We start from the raw sequence: 14741 nt of genomic DNA, 5'->3' as shown, positions 1-14741 counted from the left end.
GGCTGACCTCGCTCGGTCTGTTTACATTAACAGCTGATGCTTTTAAGCGCACAGCTACAGTAAAAATGTGTTTTTCACTGCAAACATCGCGAATCCTCGAGAAATCACATGCGGGAATAAAGTCTCTCTGGAGGATTGAGGCTGAAGAAGGAACTGTCTGTTCAGCATCAAGGTGATACGACTTGCTGCTGTTAGCCTTTTTAAATGACGTTTAAAAGGTCATTCACCTCTGAAATATGGGCTTGATCGTGCAGATATTAAATCACATGATCACATCTAACACGATTAAGCAGCGGCGAAGACACACACAACGACCGTTGAGCCGATTAGAAATGTGCTTTGGGCGTTGACGACTGATGCTGTCAAGCTGGAGTCTGTTCCAGTAAATTCATCCAGCGTGTGGTATTAAAGGGACTGAACCTGCCTGAATATAAGACAAGCTTTGCTCTAGAGATTGTTTTTAAAAGCATGGGCTGTGCTCTGATTCAGGGCTGCTGACACAACAGCAGATGTTCTTTTTGAATTGAGCGAAACACGTCTGACGTTTCAGTCTGGACTCGGGACTGCTCACGTGATTTGTGCTAATGGGGGAAATAATTATAAAAACTTGGCGAAAACTGCAAGCAAATGGTAAACCGAGAGTAGCAATTATTCTATAATCCGCTTCATCTGGTTTTAACAGAGAGCTGCAGCTCTGCATGCACCATCTCATCCAAATTTAGCATTTCTTCCCCGCTCTTCTGTGTGGACTGCAGTCTAAAGCCGAGAGGCAAACAGTTTTTGACGAAGTCTGTTTCTGTTGTTGAGTTATTGCAGAGCAACATGGCTCTAATAATAGTCGACTTATTCCTATATTTTGGGAAGCATTGGAGTATTTTGCTGTGGAGTGTTTGTAGGTTTCAATAATCTTTAAGTTTGATCCAAGCTTTAGGAGATCACAAATCACATGTTGCCTGATGATTAGACTTTGTTTTCATTGTGTTCGTGCTGGTTTAAGTTGCGTTCGCCGCTCTCAGTTTCGGTTAGGAGTTAATTCACCCGAAGCACTCAGCAGTGACAGATGGATATTATATTGTTTTCAGGCAGCTGATGGGAGCAGTGAGCTTAGCATTTTTCACACCAGTCAAAGAAATGTTTTCATTTCTCGAGGTCGACTGGAACGGACGCACACAGATGTGACCGAATCAGAGATGTGGGCAGTGATTCAGATGCATGTGAACAGACCAATCACATACTTTTATTTCTCTCTCATTTCAGCTCAAATCCATCGTGCTACATTAGAACGACAAAGCACATATTTACATTTCCAAACCGTGTTTACTCAAAGGTTTTAACAGCGTCAATAAGGTACAGCAGGAGCTCTTTTTTCTGCTTCTTCTATCCACCTTTTTCAATCCATCATATCAACCCATCTCTCAGCTCCTCAGATCTCACTGCTCTGCTTCTTGTCTCTCCCTCCCTCTGTCTCTCTGATGTGTTGCTGTTGCCGTAGCAACATGTGATTTGGGACACTCTGTACACCGTCTGGATGTGTGTGTGTGTGTGTGTGTGTGTGTGTGTGTGTGTGTTTGTGTGTGCGAGACGACAGGGGTGGGGGGGTATAATGTGTCTAAAACAAAGAAGGAATATGTTCATGTGAAAGTGAGAATAGCAGCACAAGTAAATAATTAAATGAAGATGGCAAACGGTTAACGATACAATTACGAAGGGGAGATGGAATCAGAGAGGTTCACGTGTTTGCCCAAGACGAATCGTCAGTATGAATATGAAGAGGAGAAAGAAGAAAAAAATACCACTCGGAGCAGGATAAAAAGCGATGAATACATTAACCTTATTCAGCTGGTGTCTAACAGGAGGAGAGGGGGAGGTGGGAAATGGAGAAAGAAAGGTGGAGAGGCTGAGGAGGTGAGGAAAGGAAATATGATGGAGGAAAGGAGGAGAAAGGAGGCTCAGGACAGATGAGTAAGGATGGGCAAAAAAAAACAAACAAAAAACCCCAAACATCTCCATCTAATACCAAAAGTGAAATCAGAGAAGACGTCCAAGAACTCGTAACGTGCTTTCTTGGAAGAGAGGAGGTTTTCACGGGAGAGGAGGTGAGCGCTGGAGACGGTTAAGGCAGAATAGAGGCCTCAGTGTGTCGGTGTACCAGCACAGGCCCGGTTGCCTGGTAACAGTTGCGGGGTAAAGTCTCAGCCGTCTGATTGGAGGAGAGTGGCGTGACTCAGCCTTATGCTGCACAGCCATTCCTCTGTGAAAAGCAACAGAGGTCTGGAAAAATTTAAACCCAGTCGCTGAACAGGAAAAGGCTGCTGACACTGCTATGTTCTCGTCAGTCACGTCAGGGGGGACGAGGCCGGGCGGAGTTAGAGCTGCGCGTGGAGCGGACAACAGAAAACGACTGGCTGACTCTTAGTTCAATCAGCTGTGTTTGCAGTGAGGTGCAAACTAAAGAATAAAGCATCATGTGACAGGACTTCACCGGGGCTTTCTGCCTTTTGTAGCTCTGTTTTTGGTCTCAACCAGCTCCTCAGATGTCTCCACTGTGTTCACCAGCTACATGCTAACTTTGTCTGTCTCCATGAACAGGTAGAGTCAGTGTTGCAGCCAAAAACAACAATACTGAGAGCGGTGAGAGTGAACCACAACAGCCCGACAGCTAAGCGATGAGCTGAGACTCTGTAAAGCTCCATAAAGCTGAGGGCGGCTCCAGATTCAGGGGATAATCCTCTGTCGCTTCACTATGAGCGACGCCTTTCTATGTTATCACATTTGATTCATGTTATTTTAAAAATGATGGTTATACCTGAGCATTGCTTATTTTATGTATTCAGTTCCACAAATTTCCATAAATCTGCAAGATTTTAAAATATTTTTAAATAGCTGCAGAATCTAGATTCAGTTTGCGGAACATAAAGAACATTTAGGGCTTCAGTTGAGGATGAAATTCAGTCAGTTCCAGTTAAATCTTATTGTGTTGATGTGGTTCTGTTCTCTTGTGAAATGTAGATCACAATCCTAAAATTAGACTGTCTCCATAGTGTAAGAGAGGGAAGCAGTGTCTTAGAGCCCCCACGAGACAAGACTCACCTGGGACACTGTTGATGAGGGTGAACACACTCTCTACCCACCACTCACACCTCCACACCAACCCTTTTCCTGCTCTATACAACCATCCATGTTATGACCCAGTCAGACCATCAATATAGCACCGAGACTTTGGTGAGGGGCTACGTACCAGTAAAGATGGGGCAAAGCTTCTCCCAGCAGGTGATGCCACCCTCGGAGGTGAACTGACCCAGGGCGACCTCCAGGAAGAAGACTGGCAGACCTCCTCCGAACAGGAAGATGAAGTAGGGGATGAGAAAAGCACCTGGGTGGAGGGAAGGAAGGAAGGATGGAGGAACAGAGGGAAAAATGAAGAATGGGGGGAAGCAGGTAAAAGATAGGCATGAAAACATAATCAGCATGAATTCAAAGCAGAAAATGCCAAAAAACAGATGTTTGAAAAGCAAATCTTTTACATATGTAAATAAAAAGGTGTGATATTTCACCGCCTTACCTCCACCATTCTTATAGCAGAGGTACGGGAAACGCCAGACGTTCCCTAAACCAACAAAGCCGCCGGCCACAGACAGAACAAAGTCCAACTTGCTGGCCCACTTCTCCCGCTGGGGGTGTTTGCCCTCTGCCTCGTCTTCAGGCCGGGTGCCAGGGCTCTTACCAGGAGATGGCTTCAGAGTGTCCTTATGGAAATCCTTCAGGCACTGGAGTTTCTCTTTTTGAGCCATTCTGCAGAAACAGGAGACAAAGGAGCAGTCCGGTGAGGATGGGCTGAAATCAATCCAGCTGTGCCACGTCTGAAGCAATGGGGACGTTTAAACTGATCATTAACACCTTCCTCTATCGCCTGAACAACGTCTTGTTTGACTTTTCATAAGCCGCTCTTTTCTGTGAGCCATCCATTACAAAGTGATTCATACTAGCGAGGTTTGAGTGTACAAGTGGCAACAGGCTTCCCTCAGTTATGTAAACTGTTTGTGCAAGCCATCACAATATCATTAACTAACCACGAGGCTAGGCGCTTGGCTTTACTGGTGAGATGCTTCTTCTTGCCACAACAAGTGGATGTCTGTATTTCTATTCATTAACAGTTTGACTGCATTATATTAGAAATCTGGTTATATTGCCAACATTGTCAGGGCCAACACTGGCTGTAAAACCTTACCTACAAAACCATAAATAGCAGCTTATCCTCAATTGATGACTCTCTAAGGATGTAATTACACCTAAAGTGGTTTTTCTTCACGCCGCATTAGAAAAGCTCAATTTTTGTTTTTGGCTCATTTATGTTTGCACCGCGCAGTCTGTTTTTTTATTCCTGCTCAGATCAAATGGTGTCACCGTGATCTGGTCAGATGAACTAAACTGGAGAAGCAGTGATACTGAATACCAGTCGAAACAGTGCACCAGATTAGAGTCAGGCTCCAATAGCCGGGTGGATTTTGGATGCAAGCCAGAGTTGGATTTTTAAAAAGAAAAAACAACCTCTTATCACAGGCTTTTTTTATTAGCAAAGTGCAAAACACGCCAAATTGTGCTGTGCATAAACCCTTGATTTTACGCCATCATGTAAACCACCGCCATGGCAAGCGCTGCACAAACAAATGTTCTGATTACTTCTTCAAAATGAAGGCCCACAACACTAAAGTGGAGAGCTGAAGAGGTGTAAAGGTGAGCTAAACTTGCTTTTTAATGTACCTGCTCTGAAAGAAAGCTGCCGCTAATCAAACCTTAAAATGTCCATTTACAGGTTTAAGTCAGGGATGTTCACTGAGAGAGATGGAATGGAAAAACTAAGCTCTGTCCCTTCTGTTCCTCCTCCCTCCTTTGTTCATTAAATCTATTAAATGCGACTCTGTGATTGGTCGGACGTCTAACCAAAGCTGTAACTTTCCACCTGACAATGGCTGTGAGAGAGCGAGTTAGAGGGAGAGGCTGACATACTTTGTAGTCAGCAGATGTCTGTCTCTGCGGAAAATGTCATGTCTTTATCTCTTTCCATCTGTCGCTCTGCTGTGCTTTCATTTTCTCTCATTGTCTCATTTGTTCCCTGTCTGACTCTCTGCAAGATATTTGCACAGGATGAGGTCGAGGGCAAGACTACATTTTAGAAAATGTAATGTGTAAATGTAAATCCCATATGCGTTTTTCTGTCGCTGCCTACAAACTTGCATATTTTGTTTTCCGTGTGTTATTTCCAAAATAAAACATGTTCTTGACACAGGAGCTGCTTTCACTGAACGCGACAAAAAGACGATGAAAAGGAAAACAGATGAAACACATCATCGGGACTGATGCTTCTTTCAGCGAGAAACTATTTCCTGTAAAATATATTCTTGCGTATAGATCAAAGATAAAAGGAGAGAGCCTGGCAAGACAGAAAAAGGACACAGACAAAGAGACTTTGTGTTTTCTGTACAGTACATATGCTGATCTGATATCTTCTGCTGATTTCACAATAACATATTTCCTTGACTCCTTTCCCATGACTAACTTCCTTGACAGTTAATTAATAACACTAAGAGGAAACTCAAAGTACTTTCTTTGCATGTGTGCGTTGAAGCATTTCCTGTTTGGAGACAGTGGACTCCATTATGTCTGTCTGTGACAAAATGTTCACAGCAGCACACAGTAATGTTCATGAGTGAAAGTTATATTACTTCCAGTGTGGAAGTGCACCGACATGTTAAAGTGACTAACAAAACCGGCTCCAGTGAATGAGAGCTTAGAGGAAATCCTGCAACACTGTGGCTGACGCTCTTTGACCACTGAGAGGATGAAATCATGCAGGCTGTGTTTACAGACAGGCTTAACTGATTGAGGAAAAAAAGGTTAGGATCTATAACACAATGTTCCAGGATCAAATGAATTATGTTCGCAGAAAAGCAGAAATTTTAGGCACAAAATGTGCTTCATTCATTTAGAGAAAAGGTAATCTGAGTTCAGTTCTTGCTGAGAGTGTTTCATGTTTATGGATGCACTGTAATGTGACTGCGGTTCATTGTGGAACAACTACAAACCCAAACAATCTCCATCAATTTACTACTAATAATAAATAAATAGGATAGACACCACTGTAGAGTTGGGTGTCATCGGCAAAGAAATTAACAAACAAAATAAGGGGCATGACAAGCAAAATACACATGTGGATGACAACCCCTGTTTTTTCCATTATAATTCCAGTAAGCATGCACACATAGACGTCAGGTTCAAAATGGCCGCTACACTCTGACCTTTCGATTGACACCTCATTTGACCAATCAGGATTCCCCGTGTCCTGGTTAAAGCTGACAATAGCCAATGAGAGTCCGCTTTGAAAAGATGTGCTTGCCCTCTTCTTTTGTGTAAAAATTGAATCAATTATAACCAATTGTGCAGATTACTGGTGCTTCATATAACGAATGAAAATCCAAAATGAGGACATGCTGCTTCAGTGGGTAATTTACAGAATAGGGATATTACATATGGTTTGAAAATATAAATATGAAATGTCCTAAATATAATGATATATAGCCTAAACATGAGCATAGATAGCTTAAATATAAATATTGATATTTATCTAGATAAATACAGTAAGTGGCCTTTTTTGGAAAATGCTTCAATATTGGAAAAACACATGTAAAATTTTTTTTCTTTCTTTCTTTCTTTCTTTCTTTCTTTCTTTCTTTCTTTCTTTCTTTCTTTCTTTCTTTCTTTTTTTTTTGCAGCATTGTTATCAGTTTTTATTGAACTTGGATTTGGGTAAGGCTTCTCTGGTCTCACTGTGTTCCCCAGCTAATAAGACCCAGATATAGTCGTCTTCAGGTGGAAATAAAAACCTTCAATACTTCAATTTATCTGCCTATTAATGAGTGTGTCCAAAACTATGCGTGTACTCCAAATGGAGGACTCTGGATATGCCTTAGGTAGGCGTTTTAGATAAACTGCACGGAGCTGCTGTTTTAAACAAATATTTGTTTTTTAACAGGTTGATTTTCAAGATGTGAGCTAATTTTTACATCGAGCTGGCATAAATTCTCAGCGGTGAGCAGGAAATGCTGCTGCCTACAGAACGACCTCCAGAGAGCGATACTGGCTGTGGGAACTGCAATGAACTGTGGGACGGTTTAAAGCTCAGGCCAAGAGCTCACTGTAAAGCATAGAGACTCATTGTCTGCTGTGTGTGTGTGTGTGTGTGTGTGTGTGTGTGTGTGTGTGTGTGTGTGTGTGTGTGTGTGTGTGTGTGTGAGAGAGATCGCTGGACCCAGACTCATATAGTGACTTCAGAACTCAAACACACGCTCACTAACCACTTACATAACACACTCTCCTATTTTAAGACCATGTACATTTCCACTGGGTTGACCGACTATTAAATCCCCTCCTCTCCTCCTTCCTGCTCCTCCTCCTCCGCTCCACATTTCTTCCACTCCCTCTCCTCTTTTTTTTTCCAATCTCCTCCTCCCCCACTTCCTTTTTACTCCTCAAACTCCCTCTCAATCTTCGCACCTCCTATTTTCTCCTCAGCTTATTTCTCCTCTTTTACCTCGTCCAGCTCTCCTAAAGTTTCCTCCTTCATTTATCCCTCATTGTGTTTCTAACCTCCACCGTTTCCTCTCTCTGCTTCCTCTCCTCCTCTGCTTACTCAACATTTTCCTCCTGGGTCACTTATTTTCTAATCAGCTCCTCCTCATTGTCTCCTCGTCCTCTTTCTACTTACCACCCTCTTGTTTTTCCTCGACTCTTTTACCCCCCTCTTCCTCTCCCTCTGCACCCATCTGATCCTTTGTCCTTCCTCCCTCTTCAAACTCATTTGCCCATTTTCTCCTCTAATTTCATTTCTTTCACTTCCTCCTGCCTCCCTTTGCATCTTCCTTTTCCAGCCACGCATTTCTTCTCCCTCATTTTATACATTCCTCCTTCTCCCGCTTACCTTCGTTTAACAGAAGGCAGACGTTTTTTCTGTATAATTGTGTGACGGGAAATGAAGAGAGGAGGGAGGCAGAAAGGGAAGTGCAGTTAAAAGCTAACGGAGTGCTCTGGTAGCTCACCTGTCTCACGTACCAAAGCTGTGTCCTTCCCCCTCTCTCCCCACTTCCTGTCTCCGTCCACTAAAGAGGCCCACAAAATATTTTTAAAAACTGAGAAAGTAACATAAAGGTGAGTCAGGAAAGAAAAAGGCTGGTTACTAAAAATTCAACATCACAAATTCACTGAATGTGAGAGCGACGAATAAAAGCGAGTCACACGGGACAAAAATAGATGTGAGCGAAATTAGAGACAGCAGAAACATCAAGAGTCACACAGAGAAGTATAAAAAGTCCCATATGACTGAAAAGGTACTCGCCTATCTGCTTTTCTTTAACTTAGAGTCAACAGTCACTACTGATTCTGGGAAGTTTTTGTTTTTTTCATTCCCGTCAGCAGGCGTCAGTCCCGCATCCGCCAACATCCGCCTCATAACAAAACACTCCGGGAATTAAAGGGTTCATGAAACTATCAGCACGCATCAGATCAGTCTGTGCAGTATCAGCATCACTCTACATTTTCCAAAAAAGTGAGGGTTGTTTTGGTTGCTCGGAGGAGGCGTGTCCTGACATACGTCCCTGCTCTTATCCGGAGTGAGTCAGTTAAACACTAAGCGGGGGCTTATCGTGAACTGCGTGCTTGCTGCGAGACAACGTCACCTTTTATCAATGTAACCTCACATTCATGTCTTATCAGATGTGTCAGGAGTACAAACTTAACTTGCAGACTCCACATGAACACTGTGGAGTCGGATCATGAAACATTCTGTTTTGTCATGAGTCATATGATACTGAGAAAGTCCACAGACATCAGCTCCTATTCATTCACACACCTTCTTTTGAAATTCTGTGTTTACCCTTTCAGATCGACTCGAGCCTTGAAGTGCATCTCAGTCATCACTGAAACGGCATTACCGTGGAAGTTCATGAAATCCTGCACGAGGCAGAGATTTTGAGAGCTCATCCTTCAACAGTGCACGACTTCTTGTTTTTCAAAGCCGCACTAACAGATTGCTGAACATCCAGTAGATATTGAGCAACGTTAGCTTTCATTTGGAGCTTTTTATCCACTGGATGACTCAAAGTCCAGCTATCACTTTCTTTTCAGCTCAGTTTTGATTTCCAGGAACTCCTATGGGAAATAACTGGCTCTTTAGCTGCTAAATGATTCACTAGGTTCAGCAGCTGGTCAATAACTTCATCTGTCTGCCATCTGCTGCTGGACAGGTTGTGCGCAGTGGGTTTCTAGAGCTTATTCACTGAAAACAGCTACATGTTGTGGCTGAAAAATGAACTAGAAAGGTTGCAGGCTTGAGAGACGCTATAAATCTTTGTAGAGCTGAGGGGAACAGCTACTTTGAGCTTTTACGAAACTGAAATAAACATTCTTATAATGTTCTGACATTTTATAGACAAGACGATAATACATAAAACAATCAAAAAATAATGAAAATAATCACCACTTCTCTGAATTTGTTAAGCTTATTTGTCAAATCTGCATCCTCGCTTTGGAGACATCTAGTGGCAGCACAGAGAATGACACTGTAGCAAACAGCATCAGGTGTGTCTGAACGCAACACATGCTGCAACTGCCTTTTGCTTGTCTGTTGTTGTTTGCTTTAAATACATGCATAACAATGATTTCAAAAATGCCACAATCGGACAGAAATCCTCCACACGGTCACTTTAAGATCAGAGTTAAAGTCATCAGTTTTTCAGTCTTTTGCAGCCTCTTGTGTTTTATTAGAGTGTGTTCAATTCCTCCCTCCACAATCCCCTTCGTCTGGTGGCCAAAAGGGGGGCGCCGGTCTGTTAGACTGACGTGCTTCCATCATCCTGATAAGGTGTGAAGAGTTACACTTGCCACCTGGCCACAAAAATAACTGACATTCCTCTTCACATAAAGCCGGACCCTCCCATCAGAGCTGGCTGTAAATCAGCGTCTTTACTGCTTTCACCTTCAGCCGCGAACGAAACCTTTCAAAGCTGCTGACCACGATTATCACACGCAACAACAACACAATTACACAGAATCACACACGATTAATGGAGCAGCTCTAATGGCACTGAAGCTGTTGTGTACTGGCCGAGCGTGTGAGTGGATCTGGGTCAGGAGTTTGCTGGTTAATATGCACAGTAACAGCGAAGGTCCAGTCAGAGCTGGAGCGAAGGACACTCGGTCATAAACGCTTGACAGCAGCTCCTGCAGCTTCACTGGGGGATGCTTTTATTCACTGTAGGCTCTCCCTCAGTTTTCATTTGTAGAAACTAGTCTGGAAAGGCTGCCGTGTCACACACACACACACACACACACACACACACACACACACACACACACACACACACACACACACACACACTCCACTAACCTCAGGTTACTGACTTTATAAATGATTTATCAGCAAACAAGCCTACAGTTCATACAGCAGCTCTCAGTGCTGCTTTGACTGAGTGACATGTGGACAAACAGCCATTTCTCAAAAACTGCGGCACATTTCCACTGAACTAAATCTCCATTTGGTGAACTACAGCTGTCACATACACCCAGCCTGTGAAATCTGTTTAAGTTGCTTCTGCAAACATGCAACTGGATACTTCCCTTGAAATACCCTGCGGCACACAGGAAGTGATGCATTTCATGTGTTCAAGTGATGCTTTCTTCATAATCAGGTGAAGAAGTGGGAACTTGGCGCGAGCAGCGACCGGCTGAGCAGCAAGAGAAAGTGGAACTCCATCCAAAAAGAAATCAAAGGATCTTGAGGATTACTACCTTAAATCTTAATTCATGTGAGCTTAAAATGCATCAGTGTTTCAAGGAGGTCACACATTAGAGGAATTAAGAAAACTGACTGATTCATGCGTTGATTCATGATGTGTCAAGCGCACATTCAAGCTCAAGCTTGAGCGCAGATATAGCAGGAACTTACATGGGGCAGATGCTGACTTACCACAAGACACACACACTCACTCACACACAAACACACACACACACAAACAGGACACAAAGAGAGCATTATAATCAACCCTGAGGTGTGTCCCTGGATGCGATGTCTCTGATGCCGTCCTGAGCTCACAGTGGCCGACTCAGAAGAGTGTCACACAGCAGCTCAACGAGGACTCCAATGGCAGCCAAGATTAGATCAACGTCAGGGCCAGGACACACACACACACACGCACACACACACACACACACACGCACACACACACACACACACACACACACACACACACACACACACAGCTTTGTGTCTGCACAGTAGTAACTAAGGCAGGACCTGTAGACCAATTTATCAGTCAGTATCATGTAGCTGGAAAACAATGGAGCATTATTCCACTGATTTCTTTTTCTTTTTTTTTTTCTACACTTCCCCAAAAGGTGAACTAACTGTGTCATCATATCTTTAAGAGCCATGAAGAAGTTCTTTGCTCTGGGTTTCAGGGGGAGTTTTATGGTCCCATGGTAGTCAAAAGGCTGTTTGAGGGAATTTTCCAGCCTGACAAAAGTACAGTTCTGAGCAGAACATCGAGTCCTTGCAATGTCGAGCACGAATTACCTGCAATAGACAGCTGGAAAAAAAGACTACGAGTATCACCCGTTATCAGCCCAACCTTGCAGCACATACACCGCAAGACCAAACATGGTCATCCTCGATAGAACTGGAGTCAGATAGCAGTGTGTTTCCTCTGAATCCACTTTTGAAACAGCTTGCCAAATCTATTCAGGCTTAACTCTAACTAGTTTTTAATTCATATATGAGAACTAAAATGAAAGTTTTGCCATGCAGATTACATCTTCCTGAATGTTTTGCACTGTGCTCTTTGCTAATTGAAAAGTAATTCCATCAGAGGTTCGTTAAGACTCTGAGTGTTAACAGCTCGGGGTAATTTTCCAGTGCTGAAACTGATCCAAAATGGAACCAGCTATCACAACCCAACCCTACCGAAGAAGCGGTGCAGCTCTACTTACACCTTTTTCTCGTTCAGCCATTACAAGACGCACGAGCCACACGTGAACTCATCACTAACACACCCCAGAATGAGCAGCCGTGCAGCATCCGTAATTACAAACACCAATGGAAACGCAGAGAGCGCTTTCTGTGCATTTGACATTTGAGGTGGACTACCTTCCAGTGTCAGTAACACGGCGGGTTTGGGAGAATTATCCAGAATGTAAATTACCGCACATGGAAACAAAACTAAAGACTCCAAAATCTCCTCTTCATTGTCACAGCAGGTTAAACACGGAGGCCAGAAACACCCAATCAGACCCGACAGAGGCAGAAAGAGGCAGAGCGCGAGAGAGGAAGAGGGGAAGCGAGACAAAGGTAGAGAGAGCGAGCGAGCGAGCGAGAGAGCGAGAGAGAGAGAGAGAGAGAGAGAGAGCGACAGGGCGCGCGCGGCAAAGAGAGGCTCGCGGTGAGGGGAAGCGACGCGCGGTGCGCAACGCGCGCCTGACGAGCATCTCCGCCTTCTCACCGCGCTGAGCGCTTCACTTCCCCTTTCATGGCTTAGTGAAATAACGGAATTAAATGAAATGAAGTCGGTAAACCAAAGCGATATTAATTAAAGGTTTTCCTTTCGTTTGAACAACCTTTAAATCTACACAGATGTTAAAAAAGACAAGGACTGCATGGCTGCATGGACACTTTAAAGAAAATAACATACAGACCTGAAATCTAACAAATGGACCGCTGGATATCCTAAACAGGACTGAAACAAACAAACAAACAAACAAAAAAAGAAGAAGAGAAATAAAATTCTAAATAAAGGCTCCCCTGAACGCGTTTGACGCACGCATGTCAAACAGTCCGGACCCGACACGTGAAAAACACATGGAGGAAAAATTAAGCACATTTTCACGGATCATGATCGTTCTGCATCTAAAGCTGTGAAGAAACAGCAAATTCACCCGCGAGCCTTCCTGAGCGAGCGCACGAGAGAGAGAGGGAGCAGAGCCTTTATCCAAATCTACATCACAGCCCTCTCACCAGGAAACACATCCATGCATACAAATAAAACCAGAAATTCACCAAAAAATGAGAACTGCTTCTTCCACCATTAAACTCTTCTTAATTGCATCTCTTGTTTTCCCCCCAAAAAGAGAGAACTGATCTCATTCAGACGCAATCCGGATACAAATAAACACATTTAAATTATATTTCAGGTAAAAATCATAAGGACGATGAGAGCAGCACAGTCATCCTCCCTGCCTTGCTATAAAGGTGTGCAACGAGGATGTCGTTTTTTTCCGTTACCTGTTCTGTTGATGTGGTTTTGTGTATTATTTTGTCCTCTTAATGTCCTCTGAGTGCGGTCCCTTCTCCGCTCTTGTCCGTGTCCTCTTGTGTCCGTGAGAGCGACTGAGAGCTGGACGCGTCGCTTGCCTATATTTTAGCCTGCTTATAAGCCTCTCTTTCTGACCTTTGTCTCTTAAAACGGGGGGACCAGAGACATCAGCGGCAGTGGAAAATCACCGGCCTGCCTCCTCTCAGAGCAACAGGAGAGCTGTGTGTCTGACGCCTTCACGGCCCGCACACAGCCTCGGAATTCTGTAGTGCAAGCTGGCGATCGGTGCATCTTTCCAAATGCACGGGATGAACTCTTAAATCCATTGGGGGAAAAAACGTATACAACACTAACACAGAATATATAGATTGCGTGAGGAGGCCTAATTTTTTGTGTGTTTAAGTATCTTTGTGTGAAATGTCCCACATCAACACATGCCAGGATAAACTCTGAAATATAAACACGCCTGATGAAGCTTTTCTCCTCATCGTAGTCATCTTTGTTCCATTATATCAGCAAATGCCAACTATAAGCACTTAAAGGCCACTCCAAGTGATACAGAAATGTTTTCATTTTTTAAACCAACAAGTACAAATTTACGAGCAGCACATGAACGCACCATTAAGGAGCTTTAAAGTGGCAGTTCCTCCACCCATTTCACGAGTTGGTTGGTTGGTTGGTATCGTTACCGGCTCTCACGAGCACACGCATAGATCATCAGGCGCGCTCCCGATCGCCCCCCTCACCCCCTCCCCCGATCTGCGTGTGCTCGTGAGCAGGCGCCGGCGTGCACGCGGCGGTGGAAATAAAGGAACACAGTGTGAAGAGTCCGTGCAGCTGATTCTGTGTGCAGAGGAAAGCAGCAGCCTGATTCTCACTGAGAAAAATCAGCTTGAATTTTATTATTTGATAAAATATCTTGTTTTATTTGTGTTTTTCCGCCTCAGGCATCACTGGAGGTTCAATCCAGGGACCTGCAGATGGTTTATAGTCAACTGTAGTATGAACACTCAGTCTTTGGCAACTTTAACTCATTTATGGAGTCTGTATAGGCGTCCAGTGAAGTAACATAACAATAAACACTATGAAAAAAATAATACATTAGAATTTATAGTATTTCCATAATATCCCAACAGTGTCTACTGTTCCAGGTCATCATTCCTTTAGGAGCAGACACAGGACAGGTTGGATGACTGAGCAGATCTTTATCTACGCAAGGTCATATTTTCTCTTCGACTAACCTTTCCTCCACGTCATCTTTGAAATTAATGGTCGGATAATAACAGAATAATATGAGAATAACAATGATCCTCAGAGAGGGAATCCAACGTTTTGCTGATTTACTAGCGCCACAGGAAGGCCGGGCAGCGTGCCATTAAATTTACT

General features: G+C 43.6%; 2 protein-coding genes across 2 annotated transcripts in view; both read right to left on the bottom strand.

Moving 5' to 3' along the window:
• LOC139328545 (sodium- and chloride-dependent taurine transporter-like) overlaps window positions 1-13595 on the bottom strand; it is a 31540-nt gene extending 17945 nt beyond the window's left edge. The window contains exons 1-3 of the mRNA XM_070958315.1: window positions 13325-13595; window positions 3563-3792; window positions 3239-3373 (exon numbers count right to left, since the gene is read on the bottom strand). Of these exons, the coding sequence (XP_070814416.1) occupies window positions 3239-3373; window positions 3563-3791 (364 nt within the window). The 5' untranslated portion in view covers window position 3792; window positions 13325-13595. The remainder of the gene's footprint in view (window positions 1-3238; window positions 3374-3562; window positions 3793-13324) is intronic.
• Window positions 1-14741, bottom strand: part of rims4 (regulating synaptic membrane exocytosis 4) — a 341866-nt gene that overhangs the window by 147940 nt on the left and 179185 nt on the right. The gene's annotated exons all lie outside the window — the stretch shown is intronic.

The sequence above is a fragment of the Chaetodon trifascialis genome, chromosome 3 (genome assembly GCF_039877785.1).
Source record: "Chaetodon trifascialis isolate fChaTrf1 chromosome 3, fChaTrf1.hap1, whole genome shotgun sequence".
Lineage (NCBI taxonomy): Eukaryota > Metazoa > Chordata > Actinopteri > Chaetodontiformes > Chaetodontidae > Chaetodon > Chaetodon trifascialis.
This window is presented reverse-complemented; position numbering and strand designations above follow the sequence as displayed.